This window comes from Opisthocomus hoazin, chromosome 1 (genome assembly GCF_030867145.1).
Source record: "Opisthocomus hoazin isolate bOpiHoa1 chromosome 1, bOpiHoa1.hap1, whole genome shotgun sequence".
In the NCBI taxonomy this organism is placed as follows: domain Eukaryota; kingdom Metazoa; phylum Chordata; class Aves; order Opisthocomiformes; family Opisthocomidae; genus Opisthocomus; species Opisthocomus hoazin.
Window position 1 is genome coordinate 123,824,922 of NC_134414.1, and position 21,523 is coordinate 123,846,444.

Genomic DNA, 21,523 nt, shown 5'->3' on the forward strand with positions numbered 1-21,523 from the left:
TGCATCGATAATGCTGCTGCTCTCTACTTAGTCGATACCATGAGGAAGATGAGGATCCACCCTTCCCCGTGATCTGAATGTGTTCTGAACCGTTAGTGATGTTTGTTCAACCTCGAACTACTGAAACTTCACCAATATAGAAAACTATGATACAAAACCAAAACCACCTCTGTATTTAGCTTACATGGCTTTATTCTTATTATTACTATTGTAGGGTGTTCCTGCTATTTGCCTTTCCTAGGAAATGAGGAAAAATGTGGTTCCTTTTTAATTTGTTTTTATTTTAGAAACACTATTATGTCCTGAAGACTCCCTTCAGTGAAAAAAAGAGTCTCTTGAGTTAAATAACAGGTTTTTTTGGTCATATAGGGTGAATACATACAGTTTAATGCACCAAGCAACATAATTTTTAAAAGTAAGCTTTTTTCACTTGTTTTTAAATCCCCAATGATCATTGAATTTATGTCACAGTGTTACTTAATGGTCATCTACTACCAAGACTCAGATTTCTAGTTCAGCTCAACTTTTGACATCATCTATCTTTGAACTCTAATCCTGGGCAATTTCCAAGTGTTTCCGCTTGTAATCTCATGGGGTTTTGTGCCTGTGTATCTGTTATGGTGTGTGTATCTATTATCTATTTCACATCTTCCCCCGAATCTGGCAGTGTATAATTCCCATACTACTCGGGATTAAATGGTATGTTTAATTAGGCAGGTATGCAGAATAGTAAATGCTTTAATTCAGTTCCACCCTGTCCAAATTCTCAGTTTCACTTGACAGGCTTGTGGGAAATGCAGGCTCTGCTTTTTTGCTACAAGACATGTCTCTAGATATGCTACTAAGCTGCTATGTAATCACTTCCTAATCTTTTAAATGTGTATTGAGTTAGCTTAAACAACTTTAAATAGCAGGCTTTTATTTACCCCAGAACCTTTGTCCAAAATGAGCTAGGGGATGTTTGTGTGGTTAGTCCTGCTGGCTGATTTGAAGAAGCAGTAGCCTCTGATGGATATGTAAAGGTAATGGAAGGGCTGGCAGCAGTATTAGGCACACGTCTTCAGCCTAAGAGGATGTGCCCACTAGGAATGTGCTTCTCTTAAGAGCAGATTCCAGTAACTTTTTCTTTCTTTCTGCTAGTGATTTTCTATGCTCCAGTATTCATTTTGTCTGAGTGCTTGGAGATGATAGAAGATCATGATTCTGCTGCTACCAGTCTTAAATTTTGTGCTGGTGCAGAGTGCAGTAATGCTGTTTACTCCAACTTGCAACATTATGCATAATATTTCTTTTTGCCTTCAGTTAATGGAAGCCTCCTTTGATGAGAAGAAAACAGGGCTCAAGTATATTTTTCTTGATCTGATGACTGTTCAGTTTTGTGTTGGTATCTGTGTTAGAATTCCAGGTAGCTGACTTCGGAGACGTAGTTTAGCGCTGGTGGAGAAAACAGAAAATGCTTTTGCGTTTGGCTAATCATAAATCCAGTTCATCACACTTAAGTTATTTCAAATAGTTTTGTGTTGAGAAGAGTAAGGTGGTATGGTATATGTTATCTTTTTGCCTTTAGTTGTCTTTTATGTAGATACAGCTTCTCTTTGTTTTATCACATTAATTTTTGTCCTCTGCTCTGTAGAAATTAGAAATACTTGTGGCACAATAGAAAAATTTCAAGTGTCTTATCTCAGTGAGTAGTTGGTATATGATCATTGGACTACTTTAAAGCATTGGATGAATATCAAAATTGCTGAAAACTGTGGTGTTTTCTAAACCTATCAGAAAAACATGCTCATTTCATCTTCTGCTCAGCTGCAATTTGTGGCAAGAACAATATAGAAGACTTTACTATGGGCAGTGTGAGGACAGGATAGCTGTCAGAATACGGTGTACTTGTGAATGAAATCCACTTGGTACTAGTCAGTACAGCACATGCACTTGAAAGCTAATATGTAGAATACACAGATAAAATGCCTTCTCTAAGGCAGATAGTTGTACTTTATGCCACGTTTTTGCCCCTGAGAACACCTTAAATTGATTTTGATATAATTGAATTTTATGTATGAAGTATCTTTCAAGCGTAAACCATGGTAGATATCAAACAGAAATTAAACACATTGATTTAAAGCTCAAATGCTTGTAGCCTTACCAATGATAAAGCCCAATGGAAGCTTGTATTCAGGAGCAGATACTTCTAGAATCTGAAATATGTTTGAAAGTTAATTACAGACATTGCTACTAGTGCGAACAAGTCTTTTCTGTGCACTTACCTGTAGTAACTTACTCTTGCAGATTCGGTAGAAGCAAACCTAAGCAGAAGTCTTTTGCAAAATGCTTATTAATTACCCTAAAATACTCAACATCGCTGAACTGGATTTTTTTACTTCTCTCGTTCTGTTTCTTTTGAGATCAAATTTTGTATCGTTATACTCACCAGGTGATATTATAGGCTTGCTGGGTTATAATTCAGCACATATTGTCCTATCTTCTGTAGTTTCTGTCTTAGTGTTAGTATGTGAAAATTCTGTGTTTTGTAATACATTCAGCTTATTCTGAAGTGCGTCTTAGGATTTGAGTGCAAGCTTGATTAACACCAAGCTGTTTGAGGCTGGGTGCTTAGTAGCAAAGCTCTTACATATTAAAATGGCAAGTAAGTGTCTTCATAGAAATTAAAATATTTTGTGCTTTCTGTATAGTGTTCAGACCTTCAGTCTTGATGATGTATCATTAAGCGCAGAGAAGAATTTGGGTTATCTGTTTTGAACTTGAACCATAATGTTTTTCATAGTAACTTGAAAGGTAATCTTTTAAACATTGATAATAGCAAGAGTTACCGGTTTTTGGCATTTATACAGTAGTACAAAACAATAAGGAAATACAACGCAGGGCGTTGATCAAAGGACTGGGGGTCGTGCCAATGGATTTGATTTCAGGCAGTACTGCTGATTCACTCTCTCCTTTGATGAATTGTTTCAGTTTCCTGTATCACAGTTTCAGTGTCTATAAAATGGGGCCACTGTCAGGCCACATAGCTAACAAATGTTTTTCAAGATTTTAATTCATCTTCAAGAATTTTAACATACCTTGATGAAAGTTAATTCAGTGCATATTATGTATAGTCCTGTTTACTGTATGGTACATGGAGAATTCTGGCTGCTGCATAGAACATTCAAAGTCATTTGCTGGGGAAAAACAGTGTGTTGAGACATCAATCGAAAGTTATACTGGATCACTGTGCAGAGGTTGATTTAGTCAATCCAGCAAAATAACCCATATACAAATGAACTGGACTTGCCATCTTTTCATGGATTGACTTCAGAAATATGTAAACTCTACCCTGGAAAATCAAGAGTAGTTTTTAAATGTGCTTAAGAGTCCAAGATAACATGTGCTCTGTATTGGGAACAGGTGCTGGCTCTGTTTCAGTTTTAAACTAGGGCATTCCAAATGTCACAGCAAGCTAGCACTGAGGGACTTGGCCTTGGAAAGAGCCAATTTGACATAAAGGAGTGTTCATTTGACAAACAGGCTCTACTACTGGTTTTCTGAATAAGGGTTGTCTTTAAATGCCTCGTGCCACGGTGGTGCCGCTTTGGATCAAAGTTTAGTTGTATTTCTCTAGAACACAAATATACTTTAAAGCTAGACCTTCTTCATGAAAGTATCTGTACTGTTTCAATGGGAAATTCTGGGGTACAGTTTTAAATATATGAAGGTTTTACATGCTTGAAGCATTGAACTTCACTGCTGTCATTAATTCTGAAGTAGCATTGCTTAAGTCTCCTGCAGAAGAGAGGTAAGTGTACCTCTGCCAAAATAGCCATGTAGAAAGCACCAGAGCAGCAATTCCTAAACTGAGCATTATGACCTAAATTGTGTCATAACTTCTGTGAGCAGGGAATACGAGGGGCATTGTGGTATTTTGGCCTTGTTTCCTGAAGTGAAATTAGAGCTGTGTGTATGTGCCCAAATGCCAAAGTTAGGCAAGTCTCCAGAGGGGAGTGGCAAGGCATTGCTTGCTTTGACGTATGCAGTAGAACATTTTGAATAAGTAAGTTAAAAGGAAGCGGCTGCAGTTTCTCTTTTGCCCACTTTTCCATATTTAGATTTATATTATGAATGACTCAAAGTAGCACTTCTTCTGTACGTAGAATGTACAGATTCACCGACTTAACTCAGCTTTTAACAACAGCGAATGCAGGGACAGTATTTTCTTCAGACCAGTTCATTCGAGTAGTTCTGTTTTTTATTTTAGGAAAAAAAAAACATTCAGCATCTGGTGGTTCAAGTTTTGAATGATAAGATAAACTAAAAGCAATCTGTTCAGTTGTGTTATGGTGTTTAGTACTTTATCAAATAGGAAGGTTTTTGGAGGCAAAACATTTGACCTCTTTTTTTCCCTTGCCCCTTTTTGACTTTAGAGAATAAAGGAACTTTTGAGTGTTGCAGTTCTGCTTGTATTTAATTCCTCCCTCAAATAAATAGATAAATAGTGATAACATGATAAATAATCACATATATAACAAATTACATAGGATTGCATGTGCAATCCTAACAACTTTTTTTTTTTTTTTATAAATAGGGGAGTGTAAGTATGTGAGACACCATATGTCTCTATCTCAAGTTAAACATTTACTGAAACAAGTTAAACATTTATTGAAACTACTGTGTTCTTGTTAAGACCAAAAAATCCTAATCGAACAAGTCAGATCAAATCTAATTTTGTCAACAGACTTCTTTGGGGAAATAAAAATTGTAATTGAAGATGTGGTTAGAACATATTTACTGTTTCTTGCTTGCTGATTTAAGTGATTTGGATTAAAACCAGACTGTACGAGGAGGAAAATCTGTTGCTCTGCTTGTTTTTAAAAATGAGTTATAGTATCTCCTTCAGTGTTTCTGTACAGAGGATTCTCAGCAAGTGGCTGCATGTTGGTCTGCAGACGTCACCGCACTTCCAGATGTGTAATATGGATATAGTGCTGTGCCCAGGAATTATTGACTGCTGTCAAACTTTTCTGTTCTGCAGGTGAAAATGTGATGGGACTGGCAAACACTGGGTTTTTGTGTTAGCCTGTGGAGTATATCTTTCTTAGTGAAGTTACCCTACTGGGGGTCACCTGTTACTGTGCTGTATTTTGCATTACAGTAGCACCCTAGAAGCAAATTGTTTGGTTTCTGTTGTGCAAAGTGATATAGAAGCATACAGCGGGTGATATTTCCCACCTCAGTATTCACATTTACTTAGAAGCAAGTGTTGTAGAAATCAAATTAACCTGAAAATAGGAATCTTTACTGAAAAGACACGTTCGGTAATTTGAAAATGTAATAGGATTTCACTGAAAAGTACAATAAAGCGACCATTAAGGACTGAAGTTCAAAGTCTGTTCCTCTAGGGGAAAAAATGGATAAGGAACAGTGGTAAAGAAAGAATAGTGAACTGAGTAGCTGTATTCCCAATTCAAGAATACATACATTCTTGCTAGTAGTGCATGGTGCGTAAGATTAAGTTTGTTATTTGAATCTCTCTCTAATGATGGCTATTCCTGGTTAATGGAAATCGTAGCACTTCTGAGATGTCACAATTTCAGTGTCTATAAAATGGGGCGTAAGAGAGCATGGTTTTTATCTTTTTAAAGCTAGCTTAGGTGTGCTTTAAAAGCAAGCCATCCATAACCATTTCACCTAGTCAGTACCTCCTCTTAAAAAAGAAAAGATATTTTGCCAAATAATGATCTTCATCTAATCTGGTACTGGAGCTGCGTTATGTGTGATTGCGAATTTTGGAGGTGACTTCTAGTTCCAACAAAAACTAGGCACCAAAACACTGCTTTTCATGGTGGGAAAGCTCTATGTACATTGAATGAGGAGCAGATGTACTTGCGGGAGCTGGTACTGCTCGAAGGGTTTCCTGGTCCTTGAGGGAGTGTGGCAGGGATGGTCAGTGCCTGCTTCTCAGCCAGCTGGTTGTGCTGTGGCAGTCTGTCGTTGTGAGAGACCAGGTATGGATATCAGGTGTTCTTTTTCGGTACTGGAGAGTATGTGGGACAAACAAGAAGTATTAAGAGGAAACAAGTGGAGAGAGGATAGATGAATTTTCCACATTTGTACTACAGTGCCAGAGGCAACACTGGGCTCTGAAATTATTCTGCCTTGAGCTGAACCAAAAGTTCAGAAATGTAGGGTTTTCAGATGTGGAGAGGGTTCTGTTGCAGTACTCTCCCTGACTCTATAGTTTCCTCGAGGGAAGGCGGAAAGGTTAATTTTGAGTGAATTCGAAAGGTTTCATATTTGAAAAGAGTGCAGCCTAACATATGCCTACAGTCTAATAGTCTTACATGGACTTTTGTTCTGAAATTTGTACAAACACATGACAAAGAAGATAATGGTCCTTGACTTTAAGTGCTTTTAGGATTTAAATAAAAAGATTAGGTTTATCAGTATTTGTCTTTTCTGAAAGTGCTTTCTGGGCATTATTAAGTTCATTATAACCTCTTATGTGTTCATAGAATCGGGCACTTTAAATTAAATGAAAGTTGGAGCTATTTGTTTAAACATCTAATTCAGCAAGAGACCACATTGTTTTAATTACGCTTTGTTTTTCCCTCTTTGTGTGTGTTGTACAATAGTGGTTTTAAGTGTAGTGGTAATTCAGCTTGTATGTAGGGAATAAGGACATAAAGTTCCTGGGCCCTTTCCTTACTCAATATGCATTTATAGCTTTCTTCTTTCTCCTTCATCTCTTCCTTTCATGACACCTTTCCAAAAGTTCCCTCCGTGTTTTATCCCTTAAGTATATATCAAATGGAATGGTACTGGATTTCAATATTACTTTGCAAAATGCAACGTTAATAACAAAATTGAAGTTGGGTTTTCCCTAGTTTGAGAGGAGACATAGAGTTGTAGATAATGCTTGGAAGATCAACTTCCAGTTCTTTGCTGAAATTACGAGACCATGTTTTACTTTCTCTTTGAGACCTAAACACATACTTCTTTATCTTGCTATACAAAAGGTCATACTTCTTGAACTACATTATACATGCTGTCTTTCAGCTAAGTTAACCAAATAACCACAGGGTGATTTTCTGCTTTGTAGCTATTAGTTTTAGAACATCAGCCTGTGAACTTGTGAAATGTTAATTTTGCCATTTCTGCAGTGGTGGAAGAGCTAGCAAATGTGATGCTTTTCTTAGCTTTTGTAAAATGAGAACCACATTAATTGTTTCAAGATTTATATTTATCAGACCTGGGTGTCCTGGTGGACGACAGGTTAACCATGAGCCAGCAGTATGCCCTGGCTGCCAAGAAACCTAATGGGATCCTGGGATGCATTAGGAGGAGTGTGGCCAGCAGGTCGAGGGAGGTTCTCCTCCCCCTCTACTCTGCCCGGGTGAGGCCTCATCTGGAGTACTGTGTCCAGTTCTGGGCTCCCCACTTCAAGAAGGATGAGGAGCTATTGGAGAGAGTCCAGAGGAGGGCGACGAGGATGGTGAGGGCACTGGAGCATCTCTCCTGCGAGGAGAGGCTGAGGGAGCTGGGCTTGTTCAGCCTGAAGAAGAGAAGGCTGAGAGGGGACCTAATAAATGTTTATAAATATCTCAAGGATGGGTGTCAGGAGGATGGGGCCAGACTCTTTTCAGTGGTGCCCAGTGACAGGACAAGGGGCAATGGGCACAAACTGAAGCATAGGAAGTTCCGTCTGAACATGAGGAAGAACTTCTTCACTCCGAGGGTGACGGAGCACTGGAACAGGCTGCCCAGGGAGGTTGTGGAGTCTCCTTCTCTGGAGATATTCAAGACCCTCCTGGACAAGGTCCTGTGCAGCCTGCTGTAGGTGACCCTGCTTCGGCAGGGGGGTTGGACTAGATGACCCACAGAGGTCCCTTCCAACCCCTACCATTCTGTGATTCTGGTTCTTTATTGTTTAGGGTTTTACCAGTTAGTGCTGGTTCCCAGGGTCTTAATGACTTCTCCAGTGTTAATGTTTTAAAAGAGTATGTAATTAGTATTTTTCTTCACAGGGAGAAGAGAATTTATCCAAAGATTAAAACTTGAAGCAACCTTGAATGTGCATGATGGATGTGTAAGTCATTTGTTGCTTTTTTGTTTCTTAGAAGGTTTTAAATTGTGATTTTTGTTTCCACGGTAATAGTCCCTGAACTTAAAAATGCAAGTACCAGGTATTAAAGCTGAGCTGGAAACCTCTGTTTATTGAGACTTATAGCTGAATTTTATAGGTATTTGTTTCTTCCTAAACATATGACACTTTACCTTTGAAGCAAAGCAAAATCCCATTCCTATACCTTAATACTGTGTCCCACTGGTGAATGAATTAATCTCCCATGCCAGGAAAACACATGCTTATCTTTTCAGTCAGAACTCATCTTAAACCTTTAAATGGAATCTTTAGTAGTTTTGTGCTATGTTGATATGTTTTGTTGACTTAAAGCTGTATTAGTGTTTTGAGTGATTTATTCTCCTGAGTTTAAAAAGCAAATAATCAAGTGCTACATGCTTATTTAAAGAGACAATAAAAACAAAAATAAGCTTTCTCTAAAAGGCAATAACATAACTTGGAATATTATTTAAATACTTAATTTTTGAAAGTGATCCAAATATTGTAAGTCATATTCTTTTAAATAAAGGATTTTACTTAAACTAGGTACAGGGCAAAGAGTTGCCACATTACCGTTGATGAATAGAGCAGAAATACATGGTTATTACAACATTGTCTTTGTTGTACGAGATAACTGAAAAGTGAAGGGATAGTAGATGTACTATAAAAGGTGAAAATGTAAATGTGAGTTTTATACTTTAACATGTTTATTTCAAAAGCTCTTCAAATGTAGAGATATTTTTTTGCCTTGAGTTACTTACACTTCTACCTTTAAATTAAGGAGTGTAATCGTTGTTAACATGGTAGAAGTTCTAAAGAAAAAGTGTTAATAAAATCTAGCCTTTTGGCTTGAGATCAGAAGTATGATTTTGACTTGTGTGTATTTTTTAAGAGACTAGAAGACTGGGAAAGGCAAGGATTTGAATTGCTGTTTATGAAAAGTCAGCTACTTTTGCTGTAATGACTAGCGTTGTAAGTTTAATGTTCTGATACAGATGGTGTTGACAAAAAAAAAAAAGGCACTAATTTCCCTTTTTTTCTTTTTTCAAGAAATGTTCAAAGAATGGCAATGTAAGGTCTTTTCCAACCCAAACCATTCTTTGATTCTGTGTGTAGAAAGTTATTTATCAGTTTTTGTATTCAAGATTGTAACAGTGATTTTTACTTTGGAATTTCTTTTATAGTAACTTTTGATCTCCTCAAATATACGTAAGATGAAATTTTTCAAGTTTCTTTTCCTGAAGTTGGTTGGAGATTTTAAATTATTTTTTTCTTTGTTTTCTATAGTCATTTTTGCCTGTAAAAGGGGATGGACAGGAAAATAGTATTTCTTTGCTACTTGTTAAAAATGGAGTGACTGATCTCTATTTTAGTTAACTACCTGTGTGTCATGTGACACAAATTGCAAATTTGGTGTTGCTTGAATCTACCTGGTGGATATGTATTTGAAAATTCATTTTTAACTGATTTTGTTAGCTTTTAAAGTACCTTTTAACATGTGGCCTAGCTTTATTGTTTTACTGGATGGAAAATGTTTTAATTTTGAACTTACAGTGTTATATGGAGGTGCTGAAAATACTGCTACAGTTTGAAAAATGTGTTTAGAAATTAAATTTGCTTGGAACTTGGAATCCATCTTTAAAGAATGAGGCACTAGAAGTTATTATCTCATTTACTGTGTGGTTTTTTTTTTTCAGGGAATAATATTTTATGGCTAACAATTGTTCAGTATAATTTCTTACTACTTGCTTTAAAAAAAATCTGTGAAATAAAAGTAAATGAAATTACAGTGCCCTTACTGATTTAAATGCTTATACCATCAATGGTAAATGATCGTATTAGTATTTTTTCTTTCCCCCACAATTGCTGAAGCAGCATTTGTTTCAAATGTGAGGAATGAATGCTGTAGTTGTCTTATTAAGGGTGTTTCTGGATTTTTTTTGGGGGGGGAGAGTGGTTGGGATTTTTTTGAGGGTTGGGGGGTGGGGGTTGGTTGGGGATTTTTCTTTTTTTTTTTCTTTATTTTTAAAGAACATTTGGATTCTTCTGTGGAACAAGTTGTGACTTGTATTTTCTATATAAAGCATGCTGTGTAATTGGACACGGTGGACAACGTAATTAAGGCAAGAATTTATTTTTCTAATTAAGGATAAAAGTAAAGTCCAACCTACCATTTGATCTATGTTACACAAAGGAGAGATCCTGTGGGAAATACAACTGTATATATAATCATACCCTGTTACGATATCTTTGAAGAATGGAATAGCTGTATGAATTACTTCAAGTATATACATACTTGTAGCAGTAATATTACCATAGCACTTTTTTGTTTGATATATGAGTATTTTCGTCTCGGAGTTGAGGTATCATTGTTTTTGAAAAAGTGCAATTTTCCACTTTGTTTGAAGACACATTTTCTAGCAGTAGTATGTGAAGTAATTGAATTAGTCTACCAAATCACTGATGTCTGTGTGTAACCTTACCATCCTTCCAAGGCTTGATATGCCTTTTCCAACAAGACTCACATTGTCCAATTCAGAGTGAGGTCATATGTTTGCCACAAGGTGCCATTTTCCATGTGAACTCTAAAGGGAGCTTATGAGGAGGAGGAAATGTATAGAGCCAAGTGAGATGCTTTCTGTATGAAGTGGCTAAACCCAAAGGAGAAATGTTGAAAGGTAATCAATTTCGACCAGCAGCGATGAAGTGTGAGGAAAGTAGAGGAGAAAACAACTCTAAATCCTATTGAATTGGAGTAATAATATCGCTTACTTTGTTCTAGTTCTGGTCCTGTGAAAGCTGAGGAAGGTGGAACTGCAGAATGCATAGGTAGATGGACCTTTGACATGAGCAAACACTATATTTTGAAATAAAGGAAAGAGGATTACCTGGAGCAATAATTTATCATTTCTATGTATGGATATTCAATTCAGTTACAAACAAGCATCCTGTGTAGCATGCATCCCCTTCAGGATGGCACTTGTGAGCAAGTGATTTTCAGATGTAGCCCTCAAAGCTATACTTAAATTAGTATAGGAAGTTTGCTAGCGTAGTATTAGAACATGCAGTTTTTACCTTTTCCTCCATAAATGAAAAGTAGTGTGTTTTTTCACCCCCTTCCTTGCTTGGGAGATCCTTCTGATATTCTGGATATCTGCAGTGAGTTTTGTTTCTTTTCCGTTTCCTATATTCTGTTAATCTACCATGTTCACAAAAGAGTTAATTCTACTGTTACATGCATAAAAGTAAGGAGGTTGCTTTTTTATTTTTTTAAGGATTGGCTGTACTGCCTCCTGCATTGTATTTGAGGAAAACAGAGATAGATTTTTTTTTTTAACTATTTGATTAATGAATCAAAAGTGGTTGCTGCTACCTTTCAAAGCGAGTTGAGTGGCAAATAAAATTAGATACAGTTGATAATGTGGAATACTTAATAGAAAAAAGTTAATTATGCACCCTTTGACTTTTCTCATCTTGTTACTAATTGTCTGGCGTTTGTGTTTGATACAGCCTTTCTTTCGGCTCTAACACCTTTTTCCAAGAATTTCGAACCCTCAGTGTAGTAACTGTTACATAATGCTTTTAGTTGGGTGTTGAGTGGCTGTAAAGATAGGAGATGTGTGGCTTTTACACACAGTTTTGAAATACAAACCAGTTTTCTAGCTAATCTTCATTTTACAGTGTATTTTAATAGTGGGTTTGCTGCCATGGAATGACACATGAAAACTTTCTTTCATCTGCTCTTATCGAGCATCTGGTTTTAGTGATCCATATGCATATTTATTGGGGTTATTCACTGTTTGTCAATAGGTTGTACTGAACACTGAGAAATGTAGTGTATTGACTGATCACTTACTGAAGGAAAAAAAAAAATCACACTTATTCCACTGAAAGACTTTTTTATTTTTTGACTTATTTTTTGACACTAATTTTGAGAAGGTGATCTGGTACAGAATAAAAATCCTGTTTAGTTATAGACCTCTAACACACATCTCACTTCAGGATTTTTTATGAACCAACTTTGGCCTGGGTAGGGTGTGTTGAAATTGCTCAACCCTGGATCAATCAGTGCAATGCAATTGTAATTTAGAAGGAGAATGATTGATGTCTTTTGTAGGTGGTGACACTACAATTTAGATAATCATGTCTCTCCTTTGCATCTTTGAAGTTTTCTCTGCTTTCCTGTCCTTCAGATTTTGATTTTGGACACACATTCACACTCCCGTCAATTTGTTTATTTTATGTGCTAGCTCTTCTTTCTCACATTCATGTTTTTTAATCTTTTGGCAGCTTCCTTGTTTTTTCAGTGTGTTATTCCTGTTTCTGTTCTTGTATCCTTGCATTAGCATTTTGATTTCTTTAGGACAATGATAATGTTTTTCTGCCTGAGAGGAAATGTAGATGAAAGTGAACATTCTTGGGTTTTGTGTTTGCCCTAGCTATAGTACTTACTATGTTTGACAACATTTTTAAAGTACAGTTGTTGTCAGGACAGGTTGCTTCAATGATAGATGGTTCTGGGGGCTAGCTGAATGCATGGTTGTTGGTGATTGACAGCCAGGGTTATAAAATCATAAGAGTAGTGATGCGAGGTCATAGCAATCAAGGCTGACTTGGCCAGTACTGACTTTTGAGGAAAGTTGAGACAGGGCAAGCAGACAGTACTTCAAGGTTATGCGAGACAACGTATCAGACTTTAATGCACAGGTGGAGGTGAAAGTAGCATCTTTGTTTCTGATCGTTTTTTATTGATCAATATGTGTATTCTTCCACTACCAGTGTTTAGGAAGTTTCATGACAATGAATTCCAGTTTTAATAAAATGCTGTGTCACGTGCTGGTTTCATCAAAGGCCCTCCATTTCCTATACTGTAAAGATCCACAAAAATTTATTTCTTTCTTTTTCCATGTCATTCATGTTTTCATAAGCTTCTGTCATATCTCCTCCCCTCCACAGAGCACTACAACTTAATTTCTTCTTGCAATAAAAAATATTAGGTACCTAGATCACCCTAGTCGTTCTTTTTCATCATTTCTCTTTTCCAATGGGGAATAATAGAAATGGAGAATATGAGACTGGAATCATGAATCAAAATTGCATAGTGTGGAAGACGCAGATTTGCCCTGCATGGGTGTATACCCTGACAGAATGATGTTTGCTTTTCTCTGCATTTCCTAATGTTTCCTAACATTGTTTCACTGCTGCTGAGCATTGAGCTGACTCTGCCATAGGCACATCTGTTGTAACAGAAAGATTTTTTTTTTCTTTTAAAGCAGCAAAAGTTGGTTTAAAGCTCCTCAATGAATGTGTCAAGTGTTTACCCATATGATCCATCTGAAACAGCTCATTCTGATCTTGCAGTTTTGCCTAATTAAAGACCCCAACTAAGCTTGTGGTTAAAATAGTATCTAAAATTGATATATTTAAATTAAACAAAAAGATTTTTGTCTCTCTGGCTCAGAATGAGACATTTGAATAAATTAAAAAAAGGTATAAGAAAAGGATTTGGAATGAAGTGGGGTTTTTTGCTAATGGTATAATCCACTCTGATACATCACACTAAGGCATTTATTCTGCCAACAGAAGATGTTGATGGCTGCAGTTTGATGCTGAAAGCTATTTTAGAGGCTACTTGAAATAGTAGTGATCATGCATGCAGTCTTTGGTGCTTGTGCATGAACTGGTGTTTGAAGACATGTCACCCTAAGAATACTTTCTGAGCTTCCTGGATTTTGAGTGCTTTTACGGCTTGATTTCATTGACACATTATTAAACACGGTCTTGTAAAAAGGAGAATTGATAAGGAAATATATTGTAAAGTTCTCCCAATACGATTCTGTACCTCACCGTGGGATTCCTCTTTCCTGGCTTACACTTCTAAAAGGGATCTGGGATGCATTCTGCAGTGCTTTTCACATGATCCCTGAGAAGGTGTGGTCACTGAAAAGTATATAAAGCAATGGATGATCAGAATTTGGATACAGTGAAGACACAATAATGAGAACATTGTGACGCCCTCCAGTTCATATTTGGAGGTGTGGAGTAGATTTGGTACATTAAAACACCTCAATGTGCAAAATTGTGGCTACTGAGGCCTTTGTGGGAAGGCGTAATTTACCTGATGGACTCTCTGGGATCAGAGGGAGTAATTGAGGTGCCATAGGTGAAGCAGGTGATTCCCTTATCAATTTGTTTTAAAAACACAATTTTTTTTTTGTGCTAGCTGCTTAGAAATTACATCATTTCAATTGAATTTGTTAACTCCAATTTCTGTAGTGTTGGATGAGTATTGATGTTTTAATATGCTGAAAATTGAATTAATGTAAGTCTAAACTAATTTTTGTTAATTCTTGCAGGTGAATACAATTTGCTGGAATGATACAGGAGAATATATTTTATCTGGTTCAGATGACACCAATCTGGTAATTAGTAATCCCTACAACAGGAAGGTAGGTTTGTTTCTGGATGCTTAGTAATTTTGAAAAAAGTTTTAAGTGATTATTTTTGGAGATATTAAGATGTTTTGGAATATGTTATTTTTCAGATATTATTTATTATCTGACAAAGATAATATCAGGCACTTTATAGTGTTTATAAATGGGAATAAAACTTCACAGTGCTTTGTAACCGTAGTATTCTAATCCCTTATGACATAGGTATTATCCCATTTTACGGTACATGGTCTGGCACAAAAGGAACATGATCTCACAACAGATTAGTGTCAGAATTAGCAATAGGATTCAGTAATTCTTGTGAAATATCATAGTCAGAATAATTGTTTTCTGTTTCATTTTAGTTGTATAATACTGTGTTAGCTTTTGCTGTATGTAATATACAGAATTGTCTTTCTGTGTAATGTTGAAGTGTCAATCTTGATTAACTTTATTACCATTTGAAATTACATTGCCTTGTGTGTGCATGTATGTGGATGGAGAAGAATTTGTACTGAAGTAGGGGAAGCAAGTTTGTAAAGAGGAAAGGGCTTAAAGGTCTCTGCTTTTCCACTTTTGCACTTACTGGGTTACAATGCAGTCAAATGGCTTCCAGTAACGTCAGCTAGCATCTGTCATGTGTTAGCGGTGTTCCACACTTTGCTCTTTAAGGAGCTGCTGATAGTTTGATAGACCAGATGCTCCAAACTGCATCCTTCAGTGCTGGCGGTCCTATGCAGCAATGTTCAAGTGAAGGCCTCTCTTCCACGCTTTCTCAGAGGTTGAGAACTAAACCCTGAAGAGGTCCTGAAAAATTAAATGTGTGGTTGACGTGGTGGAAGACAGCTTGAATAGAAGGTTATGGAGACAGCAGTATTTTGCTTTCCTAAACAGCTGTGGTGGGAAAAGAATAGTGATCTGGAGTGTTGCCTGTACTTATAGGTAAGGCCTTTTTCCTCACTTCCCCAAATGAGCTATAGCTTCCAAACTTCATCTCTTTCTTTCAACTATTGGTGTCAGTCTGACAAAGTTCAGATCAGTGTTGTTAGACCAGGGTTTCTCTTGGACTGGGAGTTCAGCTGAAGAAGAAGAGGTATCTAAGACAGCTATGAAGAAATGAAGGATATATTCCAAAGTGAGCGTTGTTGGAGCGACTTACAAAATCAACTTTTGTCGTGCAAGTAAAGGGTGTTCAGTGTTATTTATTGTGCAGAGTTTATTTTAATATATCACTATGGGATAGTTACTATATCATTATATTATTATATACTATGTTAAATTATTGTAATATATTAAGAGATGCAGCAATTTAAACTTTCATGGGATGATTTGGGGTTTTTTCCCCACTGTGTACTACTGCTGCACTTAAGCCAACTGAGAAATATAGGAGATGTTTTGTTTTCATATTTTTAACAGTGAACTGAGTTATTTTTTTACAGAAAAGCAGAGTAGATAGATTTATTATTATTATTTTTCCCCAATATATGCAAATGCAATTATAAAACAGCAGGTACTAGCAAGAAGACTTAATAATCAGTGTTGTTCCTGAAGTGTACTAGACATGAGATTTTTAATGACACTTACAGTTGCGTTAGCTTATTTTGTCTGGTTTCACTAACAGAATCAATACAGGAAAAAGGAGCAAATTGGTATCAGTACCAGAACTGTACTGTAATTCTGTCATCTGGGCAGATATCCTTATCACATATTTTCTGTTATGAGCTAATTAGAGAAGCGAAAATAGACTCCAGCCATCAATATAGTCTTCTGTGTTAGTAGAGTATGTAATTTAATAAGGAAGCACTTAATCTTATTTATCTCTTATTTGCAGGAGTTTAATGTAAGTCACTCCAGGTCATGTTATGTATGGCCAGATGCAAATGTTCATTGTTACTATGTAATATGTCTCAGAAGGAGAAATTTTTCTAAATATGTTTTTCAAGTTTGAATAGGTTATATATGTTTATAGTATTTGTGCACCTGAGGAGAAATGTGTGACTGATTTCTGATAGTAATTACAAGTCTAAATCAAAAGGTTGAGCACTTTGTTATTCTTTTGGGACGGCTGAGAAGAATTCTTCTTGTGGATCTTCTCTTCCTTGTTTTATTTGTTTTAGGCATCACGTTACTGGGAGCAGGGAGGGGGGAAGAGTTTGACTGGAGCTAAAGCTTTGCCCACTACAAGTATGGTACAAAAAGATGGGAATTAACGTATATACATCTGGTCGAGCAGTCAATTTTCAGATCCTTTAAATGGAGCTTGAGACTTCTCCCAACTAATGCCAGTGCGAAGGCAGTATTTTTATCCGTAGTTACATGCGGGATTCTTGAATCTTTAGCGTGGTTTGCCTTCTGGGAGAGAAAGGGCTCAGCTCAACATGACTAAGTGCTGGGGAGGCTTTGGAGAGTGCTTAGTGGGGCTGAAGGTTTACAGCTTTTCTAGAGTCGGGATTGCTACTTTTCACTTTAGGATGGGGTTCTGTTAGATTTGCTTTCCTTTGCTTGTAAAGGGTGTTTGAGCTCTTCAAAGGAAGTACTATTGAAAAGGCTGGATTATAAGTTATTATCCGAGTATTTTGAGTGGGAACCCTAAATTAACTATATCAGGAAAAACTTAGTAACCCACTGATATATGACTTGCATTTGTTTCAACAGGCTTCTTTTCAAAAAATAAGCCAGAGTGGAAATAAAATAACTTTTTTTTATTTTTTACTGGTTTTAGTTTTTATTGTGACTTTATAAGTGCTAGGTTGTTCATTGTGGTGACTTTTTTCTTTTCATCATAAAGAGTTTCCATTTGGATACGGAACTTAAACATTTCAGATTTAAATAAGACAGCAGAGTAGCTGCCAGAAATTCTACTTTCTCGGAAGAGAACACTTGTTGTTAGGTATGGAGCTTGTATGCAGGCTCTGGGATTGCTACATGAATTAGTAATCCTGTCCCAATGATTTAGTCTGAGCTTTTAAGAGATGTGATTTGAATTCTTGAATTTGTTGCATCTTCAATTGATTTTCTGTGTAACATATTACTTAAGCAATTGCAAAAGTTATGGAAATGTCTGAATTAGTACAGCTAGTCAAGTACTTTGAATACATCTGAAATGCGTTTCCCCCTCTCTGTTTTCCTCAGTCATTAAGTATTTGTAGCCTGTTACATGTTGGTAGTAAAATACTCCAATGAAGTAAGGTGGTGATACTCTTTTACTCTGTTTAGCTAACAATAGGCTTTTGGGGGTTGGTTATGTGTGTTACATTTTCTCATTTTCTTGCTGCTTAGGCACCAGCAACTTTTTATGCCTCTTTCTTCATTCTCTAAGGCACTATAATAACCAGAGTAGGAAAGGAGGTACAGTGCAAGTCAAAAAGGACATGGAAAAATCTTCTGCATATAGTAAATGCTGTAATATTTTAATACTTCTGGTTGCAACACTGCAACATAATCAGGAAATTGAGGGGTAGGCAAGATGAGGTTAAGTCTGCCTGTGAGAAAACTCTGCTTTACTGAAAATGTGTAGTTGTACATATTTCTGAATGCAATTTCATTTTACGGTGGAGGAGAGAAGAAGGGAGGGGAATAAAAATCTGAGTTTTTCCAAGTTTGAAAGCAATCATTAAATGTAGATCTCCACATCTAAACTGAGATCTACACATGGGGAAAACTGAAGCAGAAGATTAGAAGAAGTTAGCCATTGACTGCGTGAAAAGCAAGGGCATTAGGTTGGAGTTTGTGGAAAAAAAGGGGAAAAAGTAAGAAGCACGTGTAATTTGGTGAAAGGAGGACCCAGTACAACAGGGCAAAGAGAAAAAAGTCTGCCTGATTATATTCAGCAATACGGAGGAAGTGTTGGAGAATTGATGAGAGGAATCTAAGGTGGTAGAGAAGCCCCTAGTTGTTTGTGGTTTGTTTGGGTTTTTTTCTTAGGGAGATCAAAAAGGATTTCTTGCTAGGACAAAAACATTTCTTTCACAGTAGCAATAATGTCAAATCAGAGGTGGAATGGACAGGTGACATCTAGGGTACCTTATGGACTCCCTGTTCTGAGTTGCTCCTTTGATACAGAGTTCCTCATTTCCTTTGAATGTCTGGGTTTTGAACGTTTTCAGTAAAATGCAGAAATTTGAGGAAATCTAAATGGAAACAGATTTACTGAAATACCATTATATCTCCTGATACAGATTTTTTAAAAAAATACTAAGCCTTGTGTGTCTTTCAGAATATGCAGATACACTGTTAATATTTTTTGTGTGAATTGTTTAAAAGGTGTGAAATAGTACTTGTGTGATATTAGGCATGAGGTATTGCTGACAGAGCAACTTCATTTGCATAACATTTTCTGTGATTAAGTTAATTGAGGGAAATTTGGAAGTAATTTTCATACTGTAAACAACTTAGTATCTTTTTCCTATTAGTGGTGAAAATGCAGTTTGGTTTAAATGCTGCAGATGGGAGAAATAAGGTAAGAATAGAACTTTCACTAGTGCACAGGAAAGCATATGGAGGGTTTTTTCAGTTTTGATAGACTAATAAGAAGTATGTTAGCAAATATAAAGAGTCATCACAAAGTGTTTAAAACTGACTGTGATGGTGAAGTAAATAGTATGCTTCTCTACTGTATTGCAGATGAATAACATTCATTGAGACTAAGTCAAGTCTTAGTTTATTGTCCTGTAATCATGTTCTTAAAAGTTTCCTTATTTTTGGCTTGTTTCAAAACATTCTTCCTTGTAAACTTCAGTTCTGCTTTTAGAAGTGAGAATAGCATCAATTTTTAAAGTCTGTAGAGTTGGATTGGATTACAATGCCTTATTCTTAACACACGATATTCAAGATCTTCCAAATCTCTCCTCACTGACATGCTGTCTAGCTGCACTGTCACCCTGGACTAATGTTTTACTTTGAGAAACCTGGTGTGATATGTACCTAGCATTTCTAAAACAAAAGGTGGCAGTTGCGTTCCAGTCCTTTCATTTTGCAGAGTACTTTGTGCAAGTGCATAAGTGAATGTCTCTTGTGGAACCACTTTGTTCTTAGAAGAAATTTGGTGTAAAGACAGCTTCTCTGTTCTGTTGTATTAAACTGTAGGTTACTGGCAGCCTGTACATAACTGATGTTGTGTGCAGATGTTATGTACAGTACCAGAGTCTGTTATTTTCCCGTGCTGTATTTGCCTTGAATATAGTAACCTGATACAGCCTTCCTTTTTTCTTTCTTCCTTAGGTTTTAACAACCATTCGCTCAGGACACAGGGCAAATATTTTCAGTGCTAAATTCTTACCATGCACCAATGACAAACAGATTGTGTCTTGTTCTGGAGATGGAGTCATTTTTTACACTAATGTTGAACAAGATGCAGAGACCAACAGACAATGCCAGTACACGTGCCACTATGGAACCACCTATGAGGTACCTCACAAAAGTATATGAGATTTTAAGATAGGTAGAAAACATATTTTCTTGTATTGTTGCCCAAGATTTTAACCAGACTGCTGAAAGCTTTATTTCAGTGAGAATTAAAGAATCTTCCTTCTAGCTTTTTTGATAAATATTTTTTTTTCTTAGAGTAGGCTTTAAAAGATAAATACGTGGTCTAGATTAAAGGGAGGACTTTCCAAAAGGTAATGTCACTAAGACCACTTTCTTTGCAAATACAATAGCTGAATACACCTTTACTGAAAGAATCCTCTACAGAGCAAAACTGATTTAGGTTGGGGAGTGGGGGCAGCGGCTATGTTTTGCATTTTTATTCACTTCCCCCAACTTTTAAGCAGTTTAATGCCTTTTCCACAATTTAAATCCTGCTAAGAAATGCTTATTTCAGCATGTGTGAATGACTTAATGTGAAAAATACATTTATGGTTTTAGGCAATTTTTTGTATTCTAGTTAACTCTTCATGTGTAAATTTAGAGCCAGTGTTTCAATCCTCCCTTGGATGTTCTGTTCATATAAATAGGCAAATGAAGAAGCAAAGTGTTACTGAAGTTAGGAAGATAATCAGATTTATTGATCTATTTGTTTGTTTTAATGACAGCGGAATCTGCTGCTTGTAAAACTTGCTGTGCTTAAAATAGAAAAAATAACTGCTATTTCCCTCTTAGGTTATAAATGTTCCAGATTTTTTAATTGTTTGCTTTTTTAACACTACCATAGTACACGCGCAGGGGCAAAAAACCCAAATCCATTGCTTTGTTTAGCTATTTAGATCAGATTCTGTAGCAAGCTTTTAAATCGCTTTTTTCGTATGTTAAGTAAACATTTTAAAAACATCTATTAAAAAAACTAGGGTGTGTGAAAAGGTTGTGTGAGAAAAGAAAATGGCTGGGTACTGCCAGAATGAATTTTTGATTATGTAGTTAGAAGTATTCTTATGGTTGTAATTACACAAGTTCTGTTAAAGGGTTTTGTCGAAAACACTTCCTGTCTCCAGGGTAAACTTTGCAGGTCAGTCGAGTGAATCTTGTGGTATTCGCTCTGCTTCTGGGATTTGTGGCTTTGGTTTGGTTTTGCCTGGTTTTAATACAAGACTATATTTTCAGTTTTGAAAAATAGGATTCTGGATCCCAGACTTGCATCGTCTACTTTTATTTTTGAGATTTGTTTTGACCGAGAAACTGCTGTTCCATTTGAATAGCATCAGTCCTGATGGCCCTCAATCAGAAAATTAAACTGCCACAGTTCTCACTGAAGTTTACTGTGTATAGTAGTCTGTTTGCTCGTCTGGGGATTCTGCAAGTTGACTGGATATTCTCTGTATCTCAGATAAATCCTGCCTTTTCATAAGAACATCTGGAGACAGAGATGCTATCTCTTAAAGCTGAGATGTCCTCCTCGTGGAGGGGATCCGTCAGGTCGTTGTGTTGTGACTTCCTGGGGAAGTAAGAGCCTGCCCTTGCTTGCTGGCTGCAGGCTTGAGAAGCAATCAGTTACTGGCTCAACTGGTACCTCTGTTTCCTGGGTAGCTACCTGTGGGTGTTGTATAAA

General features: G+C 36.6%; 1 protein-coding gene across 8 annotated transcripts in view; it reads left to right on the forward strand.

Moving 5' to 3' along the window:
* The window catches only part of DCAF6 (DDB1 and CUL4 associated factor 6), a 93,738-nt gene that overhangs the window by 8,327 nt on the left and 63,888 nt on the right, over positions 1 to 21,523 (forward strand). For all 8 annotated transcript variants that reach the window (XM_075434724.1, XM_075434738.1, XM_075434731.1 and 5 more), the window contains exons 2-4: positions 8,016 to 8,077; positions 14,467 to 14,559; positions 19,762 to 19,947. In XM_075434724.1, coding sequence (XP_075290839.1) covers positions 8,016 to 8,077; positions 14,467 to 14,559; positions 19,762 to 19,947 — 341 coding nt within the window. The remainder of the gene's footprint in view (positions 1 to 8,015; positions 8,078 to 14,466; positions 14,560 to 19,761; positions 19,948 to 21,523) is intronic.